Here is a 25,831-nt window from a genome sequence, read left to right on the forward strand (position 1 = left end):
AAGGTCAAATTATTGAAATGTCATTGTTTTGCTGTAACTGGCTGTAACTTTGTTATTAATGAATGGATTGACTTCAACATTCTTTAGAATAAGACCTTCATTTGTATTGAGCTCACATTGATCTTGTCTTATTTTTATCTTAACATTGAAGGTTAAATTATTGAAATTTAATTGAGTTTTGCCAAACTTGACTAAAACTTCTTTAATAAATAAATAAATGGATTATCGTCATACTCGAAACAAAACAACCTTTTGGACAGGATCTTCTGAAAGGTTGAACTGACCTTGGCCCTACACTTTAAATGACCTTGACCGGGCTACTTATCTTTAAAAATGGAACACTGTAAGATGTATCTGTTTTTAAACGGACCTGTCGTGTTTGGTTAGGTGAACTCAATTTCTAACAACAACGCAGTCGGTCGGCAGCTATTTTTATAAACAAAAATATATGAAAAGTATGAACATTTTATCAATTATTTCAATTGAATACATCAATAATCATATATATAATTATATTAGACACTATTTGAACATAATAAACTAAGGGTACCTGATATGTTCTGATACTATACTCATACCTTGTGTAAAATTCTTACGTAAAATTAACTGTTCACTAGAAATATAATGAGATATGAATGCAGTGTTTATTATTTTGTGGGATATCTGAGTAATTTAAGTTTAACTAGGAAGTCCTGTACATTTTACTTTGGGACTATCCTTTACATTTTATTTTATAATGGCAAGAACGTAACTATCCTTTAAATTTTAGTTTAGAACTATTTTAGAATGACAAGAATTATCCTTTACATTTTATTTTAAAATAGCCAATCAGATTCCTAAATTTCATTTTGTTATTTTAGAATGACCAATGAAAACTCCTCTTATATTTAGTTCTTCCCTGTAAATTTTACAGGAAGTCAAACTGATTTAAGATCGGCTTGTGGCTGAAAAAAAAAGTCCTGCATAAACGATCCAAAAGAAATTATTTGAAACATACTTTTTTATACTGGTATGGAATTATGAAAGACTATTTGGTTTAGAAACAAGAATTTCTGTAAGTCTTAAATTACTTAAGTCACTATTCATACATTTAGTATCATCATCAAAAGATGAATTAAAGACGATATATACTTGTATTATGTATAATATTTTGTCTCTCTTCTTTGGTGGTGGCTGAGTCTAATATTATCTAAATAATTTCTTGTTAGTATGTCTATTTTTTATATTTTTGAAAGCCTTGCTTAAAATAAGATTTTAAGATTTTGCACTGTACTTGTCTTGATATGCTACCTTCGTGAAATAAAGAGTTGTTTATTATTATTATAATTATTATTATTATTATTATTATTAGTATGCACCTCATTTTTCACCAGCATCCTTACAAACATTAAGACAACCAGTCTGATATTGAATATTCAAGTGTCCGTAATATATACAAATATATCTTTTCTTTTTATTTTTTTCTATTTTTTTTCAGTTGAAACAGTGTTTTATTTTTTTTATATCGTTTACTGTTACATTTTCAAACATTTTTCAGAATTCCAGGAAACAATCCTGGCGGAAAATGTCAGTATGGTGATTAATGAAACGTGTTCTGTTGGCATGTATAACTCTGCAAGCGTTTATCTGTCAGTGCAGCAAATTGAAACAATTTGTTTGAAGTTGTTTCCTGATTTTCTTTCCAAAGGAAAACACATTTTTTTGCTGAAATGTAAACAGCAACTGATAGTTTTCTGGGTCTTTGCAGTGCAGTAGACAAACATACTGCAAATCAGTCAGTTTAAAGAAATAACTAAATATTGTAAATTCAATAAAAATCGTATTTGATTAATCAAAATGTCAAAAGACAATTGCTACATATTATATATTTTAGGGTCCATGACATTAAATTACTTTTTCTTTTATTTGAAAAAAAATATCACTATTTGGATAAATAACTCGTACGATGACAGGGTATTCAAACTAACATTTGTTTAAGACCAATCTCTAAAATTAGTTTTCTGTGCTGAACTGCAAATCAAATAATAAAAGTAAAACTTGTCCTATAAATTGTCCTCCTTAAATTTTCATTTCCTGAAACCGGCAGCTGTTCTCTCGCAATACATCTTGCTGATTCACTTCCTTGAGGTAAAATTAATTACTACAATTAGAACATGCCTTGTATGCTGCTATGTTATAAATGTTTTTATTATTATTTCCCTGTAAAGAAACAATGTAATAACTGCAATATCCGTTTGGAGTCTCGCTTCAGTGAATTGATATTTAATTACTTCATACAGCAGGTGGACAACCTTTTATAATGATGTAAACAATTTCATAGTTTTATTTCTTTAAGCATTTTGTCATTCCGTATCTCACTGAAGTGTGATACAGATTGTTCCTGTCGTCCGTACGTGTGATTGTGACGGTGATATATAGAAAAATATTGGCAGGTTTATAGTAGAAGATGTTATATTGAATATTAAATTAGCCACCAACAGTTTTGCTGAGGGTTTTATGGTTTGGAGCAAAAATATTTAAAATAAAGAGTAGAAACATATAAGAAAACAATTGGCGTTACTTTAATGATCATTCACAATGAAAATGACATATAAGTGGACGGTACAAGTCTCTTTCGTTGTGATTGATCATGAAATCTTTTCTACGGTCATTCACAATGTACCTCTGATCTAGCATGTACAGAAGATACTGCCGTCATCTAGAGGATAAACTACAAAAAATACCTACTTTATATAATCCTATCCAAATAATACTTGTTACTAATAAATAAAATGAAAAGAAATCCATTTACTTATAAATGAAATATTAATGAAATAAAAAAAATGGATATCTTCCTTTTCCATTTTTTAAGTTAAAAATATTTTTTTCTTACTGCAGTGAAATATTTTTTCCGTTTTTCAGTGCTGTTTTGTTTACTTTCTGTGCCGTTCAGCCATTACACAAAAATGTAAGAGAAAGTCTTTTAAATCGAAAGGTTAAAAAGGAGAAAAAGTATATAAATACAGAAAAATCTTTTTTTTATGAAAACATTTATTACGAGGGTTGTTCGAAAAGTAATAGGACTGGGAGTCTTGCGTATTCAAAAATCATTCAATTTAGAATATTGTCATATGTACAGCAATCGTAAAATGTTTTCTACAAATCAAACATAAGTTTTTTAATCTATTGTGCTAAACGCGCTTTTCCTTTGCTATTGAATAACCATGGTAACACGCACCCGGCGCAGCACATAAATATAGTTGTTGGAGCTATGTTCTACTTCTAATTTGTTCATAAATAACTATTTGTTTTCCCCTGTATTCCATCAATACGTTGAAATATATTAATGTGACATTATGTCCAAATTTGAAGTCATTCGGACATGAAATGGCCTATTTATTAAGTTTTGAACAGCAGCTGTCATAGCGTTAGATGTAGAAATATGACATTTGTTAACAAACAGAAAATGTGTGCCATCGTTAAATTTTGCCAACAGATTGACTATAATCATTCAGATACACACAAAATGATTAAATAAACAAAGGACAATTATCCTGCCATCAAGACACTTGTTTTCAGCTTGCACAAGCAATTCAAAACCTGAAAATACAAGATCAATAACGAGAAAGGGTGATGATGAAAGTTGAAAATTGACGGGACGTTAGTGACGTCAATTGCAAAAGCGCTACAAAAGAATTCACGGTAATCGGTACGCGAATAGTTTATCGTTTTTTTATCTGCTTCGGGTCTACTTATTCAGTTTTAACCAAAGGATTATAAATATAAGACATTTGTTATAAACACTATTCTATTGTATTTAACTAGATATACGTGTAATCAATAAATTAATGTAATAGTTAACGGAAATAATAAGTAGTGTTTGCCGAAAACTTGTTTTAATAAACGATAGACCGTGCTAAGTAGAAAAGGATACTTTTCAATTGAGAAATATCTTTATTATTCTGTATATAATCATATTGTTTTAAACACAATGACATGAGTAAATTTATAAAATAAATTGCTTTTACTTTAACATTTTCAGTCCTATTGAGTTCCACGGTAACTCAAAAAACACGAGAAAACCCGCAGAATGCCCGGCTATCGGGCATTTATTTTATTTTGTTTTTTTAAACAGTGGAACAAGAATGTGATATCGCTTTTTTTTCTTGCTTCATGTCCACATATGAGGCAAAGTAAAAGTTACATGACTCATACAACTAGAGACTAAAGGAGACTACTTTCAGAAAGAATGACGCTTATTACAATTTCGATTTATTTTACGACGTCATGAACGTCAATTATTGTATTGTTAGCGTGCGCCGAGTTTCGTACCCCTTGTCACTTGAAAATTTCACAGAAATTTCATTTCTTTACATTTTGTTTTGATTTTTTCACTGTATATAGAGAACATGTTCCGATATTTGTCTCATGTAAAATTTTGTACGTAAATTTAAAAATGTGAACAGTAAAGCTGCAGTCCTATTACTTTTTGAACAACCCTCGTATATATACATGTACTAATAAATGAAATATTGAGAAATATTGATGAAATAAAATGTTTACTTTTTCGTTTCCGTATTTTCAAATACATTGTATTTATATTTCACTGCAGTGAAACCTATTTTCTGTACTTTCACTGCTTGCATACTTTCTTCTTATTTCAGCCAACAAACACACTCTAAGTAGAAGTCTTTCAAATTGCCACATGTAAAAAGAGAAAACTGTATACACATGTATATATATACACAGAAAATTCAATTTTTCTAGGATTTATTTTCATCTTGTGATATGGAAATTATCATATTTAATACAACTCGAGGAAAGTAAATTCTGAATTTATAGAGAAAACTTGAATATCCTCTGTTATCTATTTTCGTCTCATGATAATTGCAAACCGTTCGATAAAATAAATCCATTATTTATATAAAAAAGAAAGAAAGAAAAAAAACTTGAGTATCTTTAATTGATTTCTTAAAAATGGAAAGGAGCGAAAAGTAGGAATTATTATAACTCTTATAAATCTAACCAATCCACAATCTGCATTTGTACTTCGTGACCGTCCAATATATTCCCGTATATTGGATTCAGTTTTTTTTGTCATATTGGACAGTTGGATACATGTGCACGATGCTGGTCTGGTTTCCGATTTCAATCTCTAACAAATTTTGACAGGGGTCACAGGGCTGTTATTGATGATGGTGGAAGTGGTGGTGGGTTTGGTGGTTATATTGATGGTATTGATAAAATTAGTAGTGGTTTTGTTGCTGAAACTAAATGTTGGTTGTGTGGATGATGATATTGGTGGTGGTTTTGTTGGGGTGATGAAGATGATAATATTTCAAATTAAGCGAAAGATATATAATTAAACCTATAAATATTTATTTTGTATTTTTGCAGAGATTTGAGTTTGAATCAACTGTCCAATCTACCAGATCGTGCCTTTTCAGAGCTCACTCGCCTAAATACATTGTAAGTTTTATTGTTGTAAAGAGTAAAATATGCATGGTATGACATAGAAACGATATATTGAACGCGTCAGATCATATTATGACTTATATGACCTCTTAATACTATCAAATATATGAAATTGTTGTCTTTATGTATGTAAGCCATGTTGTATCTACAAGAAACATAATTTAATTTATTAGGTGTAAAATGAATTAGAGAGGTACGTGATTATATAAAGCCCACCGTAAGTATATGCTTGAGTGACGTATGCTTACTTCGAAGCCAAAATCAAAAACATCATTTAATTCAACTATTTCACCATTACTGATATATTAGATCTCTCTCATTGATGATTCAATTTAAAATGATGCTCGTTATTCGATAGTGAAGATAAAAGTAGGTCAAAATAATGAAGTATTACACTTTATAATTAGATAAGATATTGCCTATCAGAACCGTAATAAATATTTTAATTATTTTTGAACAATTTCTAGAGGACATGGATAATCTGACATTAAAAATTCAATTTACTTCCTTGTACGAAGTTAATGTTTTTCATTGAAATGAAATGAAGCTGTAGCAGAGGCATTAGGAACGTAATAATCATTTTATTTCTTCCTGTTCTCCAAATTAATGGAATCCTTTATTAATATGAGTAACGGAGAAAGACTTATATTACATGTCATCATTTAATTTAGCTATTCTGGTCGCAGGAAATATTTTATCTTCATAATTATATCAGTATATACTATTTTGTGTGTTTATTTTTTTTCCATATTCAATATTTTTTTTGTGTTACTTTTTCGATAAACAATAGCAAATCATCAATTCGTAGTTATGTTTTCGTTATTGAACCTGTAAATGTTTTACATTGATGCCTGAAGAACGTCATATTCTTCCATTCTCATAGGTAAAAGTTTATCTTTTGATTAAGGTGTTACAGTATTTCAAAATAACAGCCTTACTTTCAAATTGTTGTCTTATTTTCTTTTTTGAAAATATTTTTTTATTTCATTTCAAAATATAAAGACCTCCATAAGTTATGAAACTTTATTATTTATGTATTTTTCTTTCTTTCGTAAGATATAACAGGCATGTCGTTTAGAAACCGTATATATACAAAATGTACCATTATTACCAACCTTGTCCGGCTGTCTAAATACTTATTAATAGATAGTTTAAACTATTCCAGAACAGTTTGCAATTAATGTTGATTGTGATTTAAATAATTTATATCATTCACATTATTATGTCATTATTGTATCAGAAATATTATTATATTTTATTATTTTATACAGGAGTATGGTTAGCAACTCTATATCAAGTCTTTCAAGTAACGTATTTTCAGGATTAAATAAGCTGGAACACCTGTAAGTATATGTTTCTGTTTAAAAATCGTAGGTCGGTCTGTACGCTCTGATACTTGGCAAATGTGCGATTTTCCGTAGAAAACAAACTATTACAGTAACATTTGATATCGATATTGAGATCATTTTATTGAGGACAGTAGTGCACCGTGTAGCTACACATGTATAACTGTAAAAGTTTGTAATCCCAATGTATATTAAACAATGATTTAACTATTCATATTTTAAATTGTTTCAATTTAAATTTTCTAAAATAGTACTAAATGACCTAATTAACTATATATTTTTCTAATAGGGCTTTGCCAAACATTTAGTCATTTTATTAAATATGATTTCGATAAATTTCTAAAACACAGCCAATTTTCATGATGTAAATGAACGCATAGAAAATTGACTGTTAATATGATTTAAAGATGCCAATTGCTTTGATCATAATATGCATCTAGTTTTGATTAACATGTTTAAACATGAACAACTATACATGCAGGTATCTACAAGGTAATACATTACAATCAGTTCCTGTGGCGGCTTTAAGTGACCTTCCTTCTTTAGTTACATTGTAAGTATTTAATGCACTAATGTTGACCGTAAATTATAATGTCTATGTATGATACAAATTGATTAAAATATAAAGAAAATTGAACTAGCATGGATGGTAACCGGTGTATAGATCATTGTTATATTAATTCAAGTTTTAATGAAATGTTTATACAATTTTAATATAGAGCCTTAATAAATCTGGAAAAGGGTATTACCGTAACAAACCCGAAATCGCGACAGTCACCATGTAGTGATGTTTTTAACTGTGACGTCATTATTTGTAAAAAATATCACTATGGCGGCTAACACACATGTCAACTAGGGTCTATATTTCTCTATGAAAGATATTTGTAAAAGTAAATTATCATATAGTTCAGTTTAAGAAAATTTAATGTCTTTTATTGTGCGGCCATTTTGTACTCATTTTCTGCTACGTTTTATGATATTTAAGACTAGAACTTTTATGTAAATGTTACTATTTTTAGGTATCTAGATAACAACAATATAACAAGTGTGGCAGACGACAGTTTTGCGTCATTAAAATATCTTGGTAACCTACGCCTGGACGTAAATCTTCTTACAGAAATACCGGTGACAGCACTTAACAAAGCAAGAACTTTACATGCAATGTATGTTTTGAATTATCAATCTTGTGTCTGCTAGGGACAACATTTGTGTATACATATGCGACCAGTGCAGACCAAGATCTCAACCGGCACGCCCGTGTCATCTGGTCATGGTCTGCACTGTTAGCTGTTCTGTCAGTTGTTATTTTATAATAGCAGACGATTAGAGTGTATCACATCAAATAAAGAAAATATCAAAATCTGTAAATCTTCTCACTTTAAATTTTATAATGTAATCAAACATTTTCAGAAATAAATAAATGTACAGTAATAATTATATCATTGAGACTCTCCACGCTTGCTACATTTGACATGTGCTACATTTGACATGTGCTACATTTGACATGAAGATCCATTTGTCTTAGAATACTGATACTTTCTGTATACAAATAAATGTTTATTTTACGATGGTACAGAAATCACATGTCAGAAAACGTTTTTATAAAAACGATACAGCGAGCTGCTCAATGATTCACAAATCGTTGTTATCATTTATGTCGCTGGGACGAGTAAAACTAAACCCTTTAAATGTAACCTAAGTTCCATAGCATGATTTAATACTCATTAAAGCTTGTTTGAAATTATAATATTGCAAAAACATGTCTTACATTTTATTTTAGAAACTTTGGTTCCAATCAGATAAAAGAAGTTCCAGATTACGCATTTGTGAATTTAACAAATTTAGCTCTCGTGTAAGTATATTTATATACTGACCTCGTTTAGATTTGATGATTCTGATATGGAAACTCATTAAACTGCTAGCTTTTTAAACATGTAAATTTTAACTGTATTTCAATTATGAGCGCTAAAAATCATTATTTGAACCTACATATTATGATTTGCGCGTTTCTGTTTAGGATTTTTTTAATGACCTTACATAAGTAATACAAATAAAAAATATCTCAAATTACTTTCTAGGTTTTAGTAGAAAAATGATATATGTTCAAAGTTCTAACAATTGTAAATAACGTATTTTCCAGGATTCTATCAAATAACAAAATCTCACATATCAGCGAAAATGCCTTTTATGGACTTCCAGTATTGAAACTTTTGTAAGTATAAAATATAAGATTAAAAAAAAAAGATTTAAAATAGTGACATATGTCAATGATTTATATATTGTGTATGTTTTTGTTTAAAATCTGTTCATGAAAATATATACATGTGCTTTGGCTATAACAAAAGATAATAAAATGGAAATAGATAACGTGCGATGTTAATGTCATTAATCATTCCATACAAAAATAGAATGCCGCATTATGTATATGAATGTTCTGCTGATACTGATTGTGTACAGTCTTTTGGTTTTTTTTTCATTACGTAAAAAAGTCACAGCAGCTAAAGGAAATCACTGAACCCTGTCTTGCGATCTTATACAAATCAATGTGTACCCTGTTTAGCGATTACAAGGACGTTTTACTTCCGATCACTAAAACTTTCTTGGAACCTTTATAGCTTAACTTTAACATTTCTTGATATAACAGGAAGTTTAGGTAGACTTGTATATATACTGTGACAGTGGTTAAATGGGTAAGACTAGTAAATATTGTAATGCCATGTGCCACAACAGTTAAAAAGTATTCATATATATATATGAAATGTTATTTTCCACTTCAGGGATCTGAGTAACAACCGCCTTACAGAAATTCCTGCTGCAATCAATGCCTTACCTGACCTATTTGATCTGTACGTACTAAACTAAGATAATATGTTTAAAAATGGTACAACAATTTGTATTCTTTTGCTCGTTACATGTGCATTACATCAAGTTGATATTTTTATATGTCTAGGAATATCACATGTTCGTCGAATATTTTATGATGTTCGTGTCAAATAAGAGAGGATAGATCAATATAGGAGAGCGAGATTCACTTTATAGCACCCCCTTGCAACCGCAATCCACACAATGCAATTTAATTTTTACCAAATTCATAGGTGGTTTTTTTTGGATAAAGTATAGATAGCCATTTGCTTGTTTTCAGATCAGTTAGAGAAAATAGAATAGCTTATTTACCTGACGGCTGCTTTTCAAGTAACAAGAAGTTGTCGATACTAAACCTAAAAGAGAACCCTATTGTTTCGTGCGGTGTTAACACATTTAGTGGTTTACCAGATCTGGGAGAGCTGTAAGTGTATTTGAGGTCGCGTTCTGAAAATGTTTAGATAAATTTTGATCTTTGTTATGCGGTATGTAACACATATTACTTAATTACCTAAATAGATCAGTAACATTGTGACGGACACATGTATCCAGTTGTTTTTTTTAATATGAAATAGAATTGAACACGTCAGAAAGTGGTTTTAAAATTATTTGCTGTTGCTGTTTTTGTTGTGTTTTTTTTTGTAAGAAAAATTAGATATGATTGTAGATGCTAAATTATTTTAGAACACAATCTCAATGATCTTTTAAGCACCAATGGTTTTCTGTTTGACATATGTTATTAAAATTTTGTAGGAGTTTTTTTCTCAAAATTTTATCATTACAGCATAATTATATTTCTTCTATTAAACATTTTGGTTTAAGTTAAATACTGTATGAAAAATCACGTTATTTCATTGTCTTTATACTTCATTCTATATGTTAAACTTCTATCTTACCTCTCATATTTTGAGGTTATATATTGCAGTGTTTTATCGGAGGCCGGTGAGTTAACAATATTTCCGAACCTTGCCGGATCAACAAGTCTCGAGAAAATAAGTTTGGATAGAGCTTCAATAACAAGTCTACCTGACAAACTGTGTCAAAACCTTCACCAACTCACTGTATTGTATGTTTTATATTTATGTTTGTTATCCTTTTATACTGTTTATTTTTAATGAAACAAAACTCATACTCATTCGTATAAAGTTTTATACAAGTTTTATTGATTGTGACAATTCTTTGTGACATTAATTTTCGAATAAAGATTATTTCCAATAATCTAAATACTAAATCCGCAGTTGCTTATTAGATATATGTATATGAAAATATAATAATATGCAATTTAATGGCAATATCAGTTGTGAAACAATGTTTAAGGACGCAGTTAAGCAAGTCGTTTCTTAAGGTTTTTGTTTTAGACATACATTAAAACCGTATCCATTTCAAAACTTTTGAAAATTCGACAAACAAACTTATTTAGCGCCCGGCTAATATACTCGTTCATATACCAGTACAGATGCTATGATTTACCAGTACAACTGGTATGATGTACCAGTACAAATGGTATGATGTATCAGTACAACTTGTATAATGTGCCAGCACAATTGGTATGATGTACCAGTACAAATGGTATGATGTATCAGTACAACTTGTATAATGTACCAGTACAAAAGATATGATGTACGAGTACAAATAATAATATGAACGAGTACAAAAGATATGATTTACCAGTACAAATGGTATGAATAATCAGTACAAAATATATGATGTATCAGTACAACTTGTATAATGTACCAGTACAAATGATATGATGTACCAGTACACATGTTATGATGTAACAGTACAAATGATATGATGTAACCAATGATGAACCAATACAAATTGTATGATGTACCGGTACAAATGACATGATGTTCTAGTACAAATGATCTAATGGTATGATGTACCAGTACAAAATTATAAGGCAGTGTTTTTTCACTTTTGGGGGAAGGGGGTCGGTGCCTTTTGGAGGGGGAAAATGCAATAGGAGGGGGAATTTTATTTGTTTACTTATCTTTGCGATGGAAAAGGGGAGCAACTCTTGCAACACAAGTTTAAAATACGTCTCTTTTTCTCAATATACGGATCTAAAATATCGATGCGTCGCATGTTAAACTTGTTGGGACGCCGGGAGTAGCCCCCCTTACCTACCAGAGAACGATTTGTAAACAACCTTGCTTAACAGTAACTCTTACAGGCATTAAATAAAACATTTTTTCGGCAGTAAGTTGCAAAAAAAAAAAAAAGATTTTTATTGCAGGCAAATTGGGGCTGCCATATAGGGGGAAATTAAGGCTTTGAGGAGGGAAAAACATACTATTTTGAGGGGGGAATGGGGCCGAATTTCGCCGAATATTTTGATGAAAAAACAACACTGTAAGGTAACAATACAAAAGATATGATGTACGAGTACAAAAGATATGATGTACGAGTAAAATGATATGATGTAACAGTACAAATGATATGATGTACCAGTACAAATGATATGATGTACCAGTACAAATGTTATGATGTACCAGTACAAATGACATGATGTACCAGTACAAATGTTATGATGTTCTAGTACAAATGATATGATGTACCAGTACAAATAGTATGATATACCAGTACAAAAGATATGATGTACGAGTACAAATGGTATGATGTACCAGTACAAATGGTATGATGTACCAGTACAAATGGTATGATGTACCAGTACAAATGATATGATGTACCAGTACAAATGGTATGATGTACCAGTACAAATGGTATGATGTACCAGTACAAATGATATGATGTACCAGTACAAATGATATGATGTACCAGTACAAATGGTATGATATACCAGTACAAAAGATATGATGTACGAGTACAAATGGTATGATGTACCAGTACAAATGGTATGATGAAGCAGTACAAATGATATGATGTACCAGTACAAATAGTATGATATACCAGTACAAAAGATATGATGTACGAGTACAAATGTTATGATGTACCAGTACAAATGATATGATGTACCAGTACAAATGTTATGATGTTCTAGTACAAATGATATGATGTACCAGTACAAATAGTATGATATACCAGTACAAAAGATATGATGTACGAGTACAAATGATATGATGTACGAGTACAAATGTTATGATGTACCAGTACAAATGAGATGATGTACCAGTACAAATGGTATGATATACCAGTACAAAAGATATGATGTACGAGTACAAATGGTATGATGTACCAGTACAAATGGTATGATGAAGCAGTACAAATGATATGATGTACCAGTACAAATAGTATGATATACCAGTACAAAAGATATGATGTACGAGTACAAATGTTATGATGTACCAGTACAAATGATATGATGTACCAGTACAAATGTTATGATGTTCTAGTACAAATGATATGATGTACCAGTACAAATAGTATGATATACCAGTACAAAAGATATGATGTACGAGTACAAATGATATGATGTACGAGTACAAATGTTATGATGTACCAGTACAAATGAGATGATGTACCAGTACAAATGGTATGATATACCAGTACAAAAGATATGATGTACGAGTACAAATGGTATGATGTACCAGTACAAATGATATGATGTACCAGTACAAATGTTATGATGTTCTAGTACAAATGATATGATGTACCAGTACAAATGGTATGATATACCAGTACAAATGATATGATGTACGAGTACAAATGGTATGATGTACCAGTACAAATGATATGATGTACCAGTACAAATGTTATGATGTTCTAGTACAAATGATATGATGTACCAGTACAAATGGTATGATATACCAGTACAAAAGATGTGATATACGAGTACAAATGGTATGATATACCAGTACAAAAGATATGATGTACGAGTACAAATGGTATGATGTACCAGTACAAATGATATGATGTACCAGTACAAATGGTATGATATACCAGTACAAAAGATATGATGTACGAGTACAAATGGTATGATGTACCAGTACAAATGGTATGATATACCAGTACAAAAGATATGATGTACTGGTACAAATGATATGATGTACCAGTACAAATGGTATGATGTACCAGTACAAATGTTATGATGTTCTAGTACAAATGATATGATGTTCCAGTACAAATGGTATGATATACCAGTACAAAAGATATGATGTACGAGTACAAATGTTATGATGTACCAGTACAAATGATATGATGTACCAGTACAAATGGTATGATGTACCAGTACAAATGATATGATGTACCAGTACAAATGTTATGATGTAACAGTACAAAAAGATATGATGTACGAGTACAAATGGTATGATGTACCAGTACAAATGATATGATGTACCAGTACAAATGTTATGATGTTCTGGTACAAATGATATGATGTACCAGTACAAAATGGTATGATGTACCAGTACAAATGTTATGATGTTCTAGTACAAATGATATGATGTACCAGTACAAATGGTATGATATACCAGTACAAAAGATATGATATACGAGTACAAATGGTATGATATACCAGTACAAAAGATATGATGTACGAGTACAAATGGTATGATGTACCAGTACAAATGATATGATGTACCAGTACAAATGGTATGATATACCAGTACAAAAGATATGATGTACGAGTACAAATGGTATGATGTACCAGTACAAATGGTATGATGTACCAGTACAAAAGATATGATGTACGAGTACAAATGATATGATGTACCAGTACAAATGTTTTGCTGTACCAGTACAAATGACATGGTGTTCTAGTACAAATGACATGATGTACCAGTACAATATGCAAAAATAGCCATTCTGCGTTAGTCACGCAGTAGAAATATGGTGATAAATACTGCAAAATCAATCATAGCATAAGCATTGTTCCTTGAATCTTGAATCATTTTACTTTTATTAAAATTGTAATAATTTTTTTCGAAATGCGATCTGACATGCAACTTTAAAAACTAAGACTCGGTGTAATAATTAGGTTATAATAAACTTGTGATTTCAGCAAAACTTTTGATATATCGTACATGTAAAATATTATCAATTACTTTTAATGTATTATTACGATCACGTAAATTATCGCTTTTTTCAGAGATGTTCACAAAAACCAAATATCGTCAATACCAAATATGACTGACTGCCATGCTTTAACTTCTCTGTGAGTTTTTGTGTCTGTTTTAGCATTTATAAAATCGTAGTTACCTATATACAATTATTTAGTACATAAGACGTTGTTTATTATTGAAATAATTAACAAAATCGATATAATATATGATTAATTAAAAATAGACAGCATAAATTGGAAAAATATTAAATTTGTTTACTACAACTTTTTGCTTAAACAAATTGAACTAAGAATATTTGAAATTTATTTCAGAACGTTTGATCTTAGCCAAAAATAATTTGGTAAAAAATCCATTTTTCAGTTGTTTTTACCACATTTCTTACGTACCCACATTAATTACGTCTGGCCCTGTGATATATCAAGAGTAAAAATTCAGTAATTATTGCTTATTTATTCTCAACGGTATATTTGTTTTCCAGTAACCTCGGAAATAATGGAATATCAGAAATTATCGGATCCCCACTGGAAGGCCTGTACAGTCTGAAAGATCTGATTTTATCATATAATAAGATAAGATATATTTCTGGTACAGCATTTCTAGGACTTCCAAAGCTGCAATATTTGTAAGTATATCACCTCATCCCATGACGACATGAAATCTTACAATTGCATTTGTAAAAGTACGTATAGCTATGTTAGACAGTGAATGTTTAATAAATATACTTAACGGATTAATTCGTTTACCATAATAATATTTAAGAATTATAGAGTAGCACGCAGATGAACGTAATGCGACATTTTTAATTTACATACCCCTTTTTCTCCGCTTAAAATGTTTCTGTTATCATATTCTAACAACATGCGAAGTATAAAGAAATTCTATTATTAATAAATAGAGGATTTTTGTTTGTTTTGCATGCTAGATTGAAATTTATTTCACTGAGTCACCAGATGCAATATTTTCACGAGTGAAATATATTCTTGATTTTATGTAATTTTAACTGATTTTGCCTCGTAACGTCTCTGAATTCGTCACATCATGACGTCACATCATCAATTTAGAAATATAGTTCCGTTAAATTTCCCTATTTTTGTTACATTTTTAACATGATGTATGATGACATCAACTTTCTTTTCCTTAAAAAAAAATTAACGTAAGATGGCATTTATTTTTTCCTGTTATTCCATTTAGTTATGATATTCATTTCATCCTCATTCAGATATAGTTCGGCTACAGTGAAAATTATATTTTATAAATTTCACTAGTGGTTTATCAGAATATTATCATCTGATATATTATAGTAAAACACTATAAAGCATGAAATAAGCAGTTTTAATTTTGCCTATATGTCTACAAGAAAACTCCCGAAAACGTCCTTAAGGTAGAACGCGACACTTTGCGAACTTTCGAGTAGCGTCTTGAAAATTGGCATGCAAATAGTTGTCCATATTTCTGATTAGGTTACGTTGATTTTATTTCAATAGTTTCAGCCAATTTTTGTGCACACGGCGTCAAAGTTGACCATCAAAGCCCGTTTCTTTGCGTATCCTTGACAACTGTTACGGTTATTTCAACGCCGTTGGCGGACAAAATATCTTAAATTCTACAGCATTCGACGGAAATTATTTTTTCCCTTAAGCTGATATAAAATTATTGTTTTACGCTGAAAAATGTTTGGAAAATGGATGGAAAATTGTCAATTTTGTGTAAAACTTGACGTTCAGTTTAGCTGCATGTTTCGGCTTTAAAGCGGCTTATTAAAAAATTTCTGAAATAAATTTTTGATTTTTTTCTTTAAACGTACTTTAAAATGTCATGTTTTCAACGTGCAAATACTATGTCACTAGACGGGTATGTGATTCATATATTTAAAAAGAATTAAACGTGCAATGGACGTGTGCTCGCGTCATTTTAATGCATTTTTACTTCACTGTTAATGTATAACTGCGTATGGAGTTTTCATGCTAATATATACTTTAATAACTGCACGATTTTGTTATCTGATCTGTTTTACAAAAACAATAGCTAATACAAAGCTATTTTCTTCTACGTTTTCGTCATTATCTTCACGTTTCTTACATTTGTCTCAAAATGTACTTTGCGTTATCTTCAGGTACATACAATAACGTGGATATAGAAAAGTACTTTCGTGACTAAGTATAATATAGATTTATGAGTAAGATTTAAAAAAAAAAAAAAAAAAAAAAAAACACACACACACAAGCATTACATTTTAATGTTGTCAAGCATCTCTAAAGATAGTCCATGTTACAAATACTAAGATAGTAAAGTCCACCCGACGCGAAAGAGAGAGAGAGAGAGAGAGAGAGAGTAAAATCATTTGGTGCATGGGACTGTCCGGTATTGGGTATGAATCTAGTATGTCGAATTCTTGTATGTCAAACTTTAACAAGTGCTGTTCTTGGAACTATATCAAAATCTAGCACAATAAAAAATTTGGCCTAGGATAGAATTGTGTCATCAATTGAATGATTTTTGAAGCAAATATGTGCGAAAAATAAGATTAAAAGTCAGGAAAACAATTACTTTCAAAAAGTAACACGTTTACTTTTTTATGTAACTATGTCTGTACAAGTTATCTCGTTATTTTTCAGAGATTTATCCAACAATATAATTACCTATATACACCCGGAAGCTTTTGCTGCTTTGAAAAACCTAGAGGATTTGTACGTATCTATTCACATTTGTAGTACATGCTATTTGTCTAATACATTCATATTTAGTGTACATATATGGTACCCATAATACATACAGAACGTTTGTCAGTAAGTCTTCCTCATACACACATAAAAGTATTTATGGTTAGGAAACTACCCGCTACATGACTGAAATACTGTTGAAACAAACAAACAAACAAACAAACAAAAGTATTTATATTCAAATTAGAAAACAAGACTACCATTAAACTCAATTACAGTAGTATATACCTAGGCTACTTTGCCAATGTTTTATCTTATTTAAAATATGAACTCAAAACTAAAGAATGCCAAACCTCCCATTCCAAAAGAAAAACAACAACAACATCAACACAAACACCAACAAAAACAACAAATAACAAAGTTGCAGGCTCCTTTAATTCAGTCTGTTCATAGACGGTAGTGCACCGACTTAATTGTTAAGCAGTAGTCAACAAGTATTCACGACTAAGATGACATGATTTTAGTTTTTGTAACAAAACTGTCATTAACTTTATAAATGTCTGTTTTTTACTTTTAAAAGGCTACTTATATAATCAGTGTTTCTTTATATGCATAACCAAGTGTTTAGAGGCAATCACAACACCCTTCTGTTCCAGAAATGTTGCGGAAAACCAGTTTGATAGCTTACCAACTAAAGGATTACAAAGGTTACGTCACTTGAAAACGTTCCACAATACAAGGTTACAAGAACCTCTACTGCCAGATGCATTTCCTCAGATCCTAACGCTAAAAGTTGCATATGCATATCACTGCTGTGCCTTCATTAACCAATATAAAGGTGTAAGTACTAATTTCAAATTAACGATATGTAACTTTAGATAGGCTAAATTACTTCAATATTTATAATTTATTTAACATTTAACTGTACAACACGGGAATAAAATTGGAGGAACTAGAGGAGTACACGTCTCGAGACACCATATTGGACGAGTCGCCTGGCGATATGATTTTTAATTTTAAAGCTGCACACCTCCAGATTCATGTTAGTTTTCATGAAAAATTTTAAGATGTATTTTAAAGTAAAATATTGTGAGGTGAACAAATAAAGTAATTTACAAATTGCAATCGGCACTTACAATCCAAAAAAAAATACCAAAAAGTGGTCCACATATGCAAAACAGCCCGCTACTGTGTTAGTAAAGCAGTAGAAATATGATAATAAATTACTGCAAAAGCAGTCTTAAACCGCACATAACATGCAAAATATAATACTTGGATCTTCAATATTTTAACTTTTCTGAAATTTTAGTACATTTATCTCAATATTGATTTTCTTGAAATATCTGGAGGCGTGCAACTTTAAAGCTGTGTACGAGTTAAAATACATGTATATTCCAGTATTGCACTTGTTTAATGTTAAATGTTTGATAACCTATTTATTCTATATCAAAATTATATTAAAGAAAAGCGACTTAATAATGACATGGTTTGACGTTGCAAGGAAAAGGCAAAACGTTCTTAATTAACTGTTAAAAGTAGGATAATTGTATTTGACGTTACAGCTGTTGCGAGCAGAAAAAAAGTAAAAATTGAAACAAATTTTAAGGCGACTGGTCAAATTAATATTCTGTTTAATCAGATGAACATCTATTTTGTAGGATAAAAACATAGAAGGAGCATTGACATTTGACGAGAAGGTCAAGTGGTTAATAAAAACAAATGCTACACCATTTCTACAGGATAGTAAGTGAAAAAAATGATTTTGTACTTAGCTGAAACTTAGACATAACATGCTTTGTCTTGTCTTATTAATAGTGTTGCTTTTATGTAGCTGAACAATTAAAAAACATCTTACAGATATGAAACTTCAGTTATATGTTGTCTGTTTATTGTCTTTCTACTTTATTTATAGATTGACATTGGATGTATGAAGAGTATCTAAATTACCATAAAACAAACCCAATCATTATGTTAATAAACTAAAGGCATTATATCAAAAGTTTGAATATCCTAATTGAATATACAACTTTATGTTAATTGATATGATAAAAATCGTTTACAATTTTAATTTTTGTAGGATCAAACCTTAGTTACGACTGGGGAGATCCAGATTACTACTATGATTTTAATACTCCACTGTACGAGTATGAACTTAACAGAACAAATTTAACTACTGACGAGGAGTATACTGACGGGATGGCATCAGCCTATTCATTTGAAACCATGGTTAGAATCAAACCACCTGTTCGCTGTGAACCGTTACCGGGTATGTATCGTGCAATAATTAGGTTGAAAATGAAGAATGATTACATTGAAATATAACTGCAACTGCCAGTGCGTCGGAGATAACGCTGTTATAATAAATTTCGTAATGTGTATGCAGGTATTATATGATTATCAAAATGGTTTCATAATTATATGCATGCTCGTTTTTTGTAATTTGATTAATTGGCGCAATGCCTTGTTTAGTTATAATGTTGACATAGCCTTACAATAATGACATATTACTAAAATACCGGTCACTAGATTACTTAAGCTAACATGTTATTACATTGATGACCATTGATTACTAACTCAAAGATTATACAGCATTTTTACAACTGCATCAGTGTGCAAGACATCGCATATCTAACTATATGTACTAAATTCTTTCCAATATGCATCATTTGTTTCGTGTTTATACAGATCCGTTCCAGCCATGCGATGATTTGTTTGGTTGGTGGTCTCTCAGATGTGGTGTATGGATCGTGTTCCTACTAGCTGTTCTAGGTAATGGAACTGTGCTTTTTGTGTCTTTGACCAGCAAATCCAAGATGGATGTGACACGATTTCTCATATGTAACCTAGCGATGTCTGATTTATGTATGGGGATATACCTGGGCTTTCTTGCTGTCGTTGATGCTTCAACTCTAGGTAATTATATTTTTAAACTATTGATTGAGGCAAGGGATGGCAATCATAATTATATGCTTACTAAAGAATAATCAGGAAGACGTTGAAATAATATAACTTTACTATGCATTGGTCGAAAATACAATATTATTTTATTAAAAGATGGTAAGTTACTTATACTTAGTATTTAGATGAAATATAAAAAATCTAAAATATCTGTTTATGTAGCAGGAGTCAAAAATAAGACTTTTCACTGTATTTCAACGATTTGCAACCATTAAAAAATCATTGTTATGCCCCAAATTTTAATTTCAACGATTTTCTATTGCATTTCTACAATATTATAACGTAATTTCAGGAAAATTTGAGAATCATGCAATCTTCTGGCAGACAGGTCCTGGATGTCTGGTTGCCGGATTTCTCGGCGTTCTGTCCAGTGAATTGAGTGTGTTTACATTAGTGGTTATCACAATTGAGAGATTTTACGCTATATCACACGCAATGCAGATTGGGAAACGTGTGAGATTAGGACATGCTGGTAAATATGCTACAAATACTTATCATAGCTGATATATTAATAATCAAGCATCACGTAAACAATTGAAAGAAATATATATTTATTATAAACTAATCTAGGTCAATTAAGGTGCATATGAACAACACAGCTTCATATCAGCGTTTAGTGAATGAAAAAGCCTTTGAATTCTGTTCATAGTGAATATAATATATTATAATGATATTATCAAAATTCGGGAAATGAGAAATTATTACAGTGCAATGAAAACAATTAGTTACAAATCATAGATTCGGTGTTGGTTATGTTAAGTCTGATGTTAAGTTATAGTAGAGTCTGTTTATGAGAGGTCATTGAAAGTATCAGTACATTATTTCATTGCGTTTGTTTTTTGGTTTTTTTTGCTTTCATATGACTGTTTTTCCTCCATCATTTAAATATGGTACTCAGTGAACGAGTTGTTTTGAAAGACTTGTACCTTACCATTGTGGGTTCGAATCCAATCTGCGACTTTTGATGTTTTTCATGTGAGATAACTATCTAGCGTGCTAACTGAATATCGACTGTTCCACTAAATGCCAGCATGAAGTAATGAACAGACGAATGAAACCAACTTACATAATACTGAAATATATATATATATGAACTGATGCAATACTTAACTTAGAGCAGGATGCTTCTAAATTCAAAATTTCACCATTTTCATGTTTAAATGATGTATTCTGTTTAAACCGGCGCTAGGGGGCGTGGACGGTAGATTGACAGTACCGTCCATGAACACGCTAAATCAAACCGAGTCTGCAACATTTTCAATTTTGCCGGTTTGGACTTTCTTTGGGGATTCTTATTTTTTTCTATTCTATATTTAGTTAAGTTTCTTCTGAAAAAAATAACAACTACACGTATTTTTAAAGATAATTTCATGTTTGTATTCTAGGTATAGTGATGACTTGTGGCTGGATTGTTTGTCTTTCAATAGCTAGCTTACCGTTGTTTAAAGTCAGTGATTATAGAAAGTTTGCTATTTGCCTACCATTTGATACCGAAGACGAACTTTCACTAGGTGAGTTAAATGCAATCAGAGTTTTATAGCATTAATTATACAATATGTAGTTAACTTAAAAATGATCACAATATGTAGTTAACTTAAAAATGATCCATCGGATTTCCAATATTGAAAAGTTAATTTCAGAGTATTTATGTACCTTATTATTCCATATATAAAATTAGGGTTTTCAGCTCTAATTATATACGAGCGGATCATTGTTTGGTCTCTTTGAATTTTTACTAATCATGGAGATAGCATCTCGAGAGAAAACAAAGTATTTTTGATTAATTTATCATGATGCGGAAACACATAAGTAAAATAATCAATAACAATTCTAATACTAAAGAAATGAAATTCATATGAACTGACGTTATATATGTGAGAAACTTTCACATATGTTTCTTATTTCAAATTGCAAGATATTTGCCTACAAAGAAAACCATTTATTTGCGATATAATATCCCTATTGTATAAGTAGCTTATATACTGAGACGTTTGACACAAATGTATTAAGTGTTGAACAACGCTTTCACCGCTCGATAAAAGTAATTTCAATAATGTCACAGATGGTTTCTTTTGGAACTTGTTTCAGACACAAATGTTACATTAAATATTACAGCTTATTACATCTTAGCTGATATTATTGTTATATCTTTTTATCGAATGCGGTCATATTTCAATTTCAAATATTTTAATTATTGTTATTTCTTGACATTAATCAATGCTAAGATTCATGGAAGCAAACCGACATATCCATGTTTTTCAATGTTACGAGGTATATTTTATATAGCACTATTATCACTCAAGATATGTTTAAACATTCATTTTCAAAATAATAAAATTTAATTGTTCTCAATTAAAACAAATTGCAAACAGCCACAATGGTATCGTCTTTCTAATTGTTAAGGTTGTCCTTTAACAGGCACAGACAAACCGAGATTTCATTTTTTTAACGCGTTCATTAAAATTTCTTAATGTATACATTCAATCAATACACAAACTGTGTTTTTAACGGTATTATTTCCTATCATTTCAGCTTATGTCTGCTTCATCATGATATTCAACGCTATATCGTTTATCATCATTGTCATCTGTTACGGAGGAATGTTCATTTCTATCCGTGCATCACATACCTGGAACTCCAAAGACTCGATCGTGGCAAAGAGAATGGCTCTTCTTGTATTCACTGACTTTTTCTGCTGGGCCCCGATTATATTTTTCTCGCTGACAGCAGCTTTTAATTGGCACTTCGCAAGAATAAGCCTAGACGAAGCAAAGGTTCTGACTATATTTGTGCTTCCTTTAAATAGTTGTGCAAATCCATTTTTATACGCGTTCTTTACACGTCAATTCAAACGAGACTGTGTAAAGCTATGTAAAAGAATTGAGGAGTCTAGCATATCTCGTCATTTTTCAAGTAGTGGTCTTGGAAGGATGTCAGCAGTGTCTCATAGACATCATCAGATCAACAGTTGTAGCGGCAAAAGAAGCTGCGAGAACTCCCTTAATGAACCAAGTACATCCGGGGAAGCTTCGTCGTCTAACAATCCATCTGACGACTCTGATTTGACTGTCAGAAAATTACCACTTACACGTGAGGAAAAGCAAATTCTACACTACATGCGGTCTGACTTTCGTCTACCGCAGTCAAGACTAGCCTCACCAACAGAACTTTCGTCACCCGAAACAGAAATTAGACCAATGCTTCGAAGCAGCCAAGAACCAAACTTAGAGTCCAGGGCTGCAAGGCTTTCTCCTCGGCCAATGTTAACAGAAGAACGTCATGACAACTCTCACGATATAGTTCTACATACAAAAGAAGGAAATGTATATTTAAGCGCAAAACCAAAAACTTTTAAAAGTATAAGAAATAAGGAAGGTAAAGTCAGATATTTTAGAACTGATAAATGTGCACAGCGGCTTTGTCATCATTCTGTAAAATCAATAAAGCGAACACAATCAATTCCATTTGGAAGCCGGTCAGTCCATTCTCAAACTGCTGATTCTTGTGGTGAAAACGAAAATATCAAATCACTTCAAACTATGGAGACAGAACTAAGAGATACAAACGTTGAAGACAAAGCACGCAAGAAGTTCGAAACAGACAGAAGCAAAGATCTTGGTTTGAAAATTGATAATTTTAAGTCAAAGCCAGTTCAAGCTTCAACTAAAAACGAAACTGAAAAATCTATTGGCAAAACTATTTCTACCCAAACTGAAATGCTTGTTCCTTTACGACATACGCGAAATCCCGACCTTACAGCTGATATAACAAAACGCGAAAAAGATAAACATATCAATGAATGGCGAAAAACGTCACATTTGTCATTTCTCTGGAGGAATTCAGGAAACTTCGATGTGTTGAATCAGAAACAAAAGTCAAACAGTTTAGTAGAACTTACAAGACCATTAAGTAACTTGCAAAATGCAGCAGCAAAGAGACATAGCTTAACGTCTAAACACGAAGGATACATTCTTTTAAAAAATTCAAGCAGAGATTCCGCCTATGAAGAAGATGAACTATATGAATTCTATGACGGCAGTATAACGTGTCCTGATGTTGAAAAACAACCATATAAGGGTTCTTCCGAGAAGAAGACTAAACGCGAAAAGGACAAAAAGGAAACAGCAAAAGAAAACAAACGAATTTCTCCGAAAACAGAATTATCTATGGATAGTGATGAATGTTGTGAAACTTCGATGTTACTTTCCAATCGACTTCCAGACAATCTATGTATTCCTAAAGGAAGACAAAGTTGTGACATTGAGAGTGGTATAAGCTCAAGTTCATGAATTATGACAGATATGTTATGTTAAATATGTATATAACTTAATCCTCAATCTTATAAAAATGAAAAAGAAAAGTTCTAGCAAAGTCACATTTAAAAGTCAATTTTAAAACAATTTGTATTTTAAAAAGCAGTTTAGTAATAAAATGAAACGTACATATCGCTGTTCTTTAATTAATGATTAAAGTAATTCAATCCTCGTGAGTTATCAAAGCATTTATTCACTACAGGCAATTATTCTTTGCTAAAATATATTATGTCAAGATTGCATACGTAAAATATTAAACCTGTTGTTATATGTTTGAATTATACTTCTAGCATGAAAAGTAGGAAACATGAGCATGAATAATCTTTAATCGAATTATATTTAGAGGATATTTTATGACTGAATGTTCAATATACCAGCCTCTGGCGAGTATGATATTATTTAATTCAACGAATTCATCAAATTTAGCATTGAACCATAACGAAAATGATATTGTATAATCTATGGCGTGTGGAACGTTGCACAATTTGAAAACATTTTTATTTGATTTACCTTTAATTTCATATTCTAAATTTTAAAATTATTCATTTATGTTATAAACAAATAAATATTTATATGGTAAAATATATCTATATTGCATAAAAGTTTTTATGTTCTATATTTTTATTTATATTTGAAACGCATATATCTATATTTGAAACGCAGAGATAAACTTGTATTCTAGGATCTAATTGGCTCATTTTTATTGTCATTTACAATGTTTTACATAATATTTTAAGCCTATTATAGCATTCGGCACGATATGGCCAGTTATGTGTTGACGTGCCGTAAAATCCAAACAAACAAACAAACATGATTAAAAATTGATGTGGTATAAAAACGCATTCATATTCGATAAAGTGGTAAAAATACATTAATTGCTTCATGGGATACTGATAGCATTTGTAACGAACGGTATTATTAGACCACGATAATTTACGTAATTTACGTTACAATCATAACCCATGACGCAATATTGAACACATATTAATTTTCTTTGTATATCATATAAATGTATAATTTTATTTTAACAGCAAAAAATGTTAACAATATAAATATATAAGTTTTGAATGTAAAAGAAAATATATTTTAAAACAAAAAATGCGGAGTTTATCACATAAATATCATTTTTTACAACATAAATATAAAATTATACAATATAAATGTGCATTTATATCACATGAAAATAAATATACTTTGAATTTTGCAACGTTCTA

At 30.7% G+C, this 25,831-nt stretch overlaps 1 protein-coding gene across 2 annotated transcripts in view; it reads left to right on the top strand.

Moving 5' to 3' along the window:
• Positions 1-24,630, top strand: part of LOC132713674 (leucine-rich repeat-containing G-protein coupled receptor 5-like) — a 47,484-nt gene extending 22,854 nt beyond the window's left edge. For both annotated transcript variants that reach the window (XM_060696324.1, XM_060696325.1), the window contains exons 2-20: positions 5,377-5,448; positions 6,726-6,797; positions 7,282-7,353; positions 7,820-7,963; positions 8,581-8,652; positions 8,941-9,012; positions 9,578-9,646; positions 9,943-10,086; positions 10,588-10,728; positions 14,713-14,778; positions 15,165-15,308; positions 17,302-17,373; positions 18,003-18,186; positions 19,005-19,089; positions 19,424-19,612; positions 20,032-20,259; positions 20,597-20,776; positions 21,690-21,815; positions 22,837-24,630. In XM_060696324.1, coding sequence (XP_060552307.1) covers positions 5,377-5,448; positions 6,726-6,797; positions 7,282-7,353; positions 7,820-7,963; positions 8,581-8,652; positions 8,941-9,012; positions 9,578-9,646; positions 9,943-10,086; positions 10,588-10,728; positions 14,713-14,778; positions 15,165-15,308; positions 17,302-17,373; positions 18,003-18,186; positions 19,005-19,089; positions 19,424-19,612; positions 20,032-20,259; positions 20,597-20,776; positions 21,690-21,815; positions 22,837-24,593 — 3,889 coding nt within the window. In that variant the 3' untranslated portion in view covers positions 24,594-24,630. The remainder of the gene's footprint in view (positions 1-5,376; positions 5,449-6,725; positions 6,798-7,281; positions 7,354-7,819; positions 7,964-8,580; positions 8,653-8,940; positions 9,013-9,577; positions 9,647-9,942; positions 10,087-10,587; positions 10,729-14,712; positions 14,779-15,164; positions 15,309-17,301; positions 17,374-18,002; positions 18,187-19,004; positions 19,090-19,423; positions 19,613-20,031; positions 20,260-20,596; positions 20,777-21,689; positions 21,816-22,836) is intronic.
• Positions 24,631-25,831: the final 1,201 nt, after the last annotated feature.

The sequence above is a fragment of the Ruditapes philippinarum genome, unplaced genomic scaffold (genome assembly GCF_026571515.1).
Source record: "Ruditapes philippinarum isolate M1 unplaced genomic scaffold, ASM2657151v2 ctg2877_1_1_1_1, whole genome shotgun sequence".
NCBI lineage: Eukaryota > Metazoa > Mollusca > Bivalvia > Venerida > Veneridae > Ruditapes > Ruditapes philippinarum.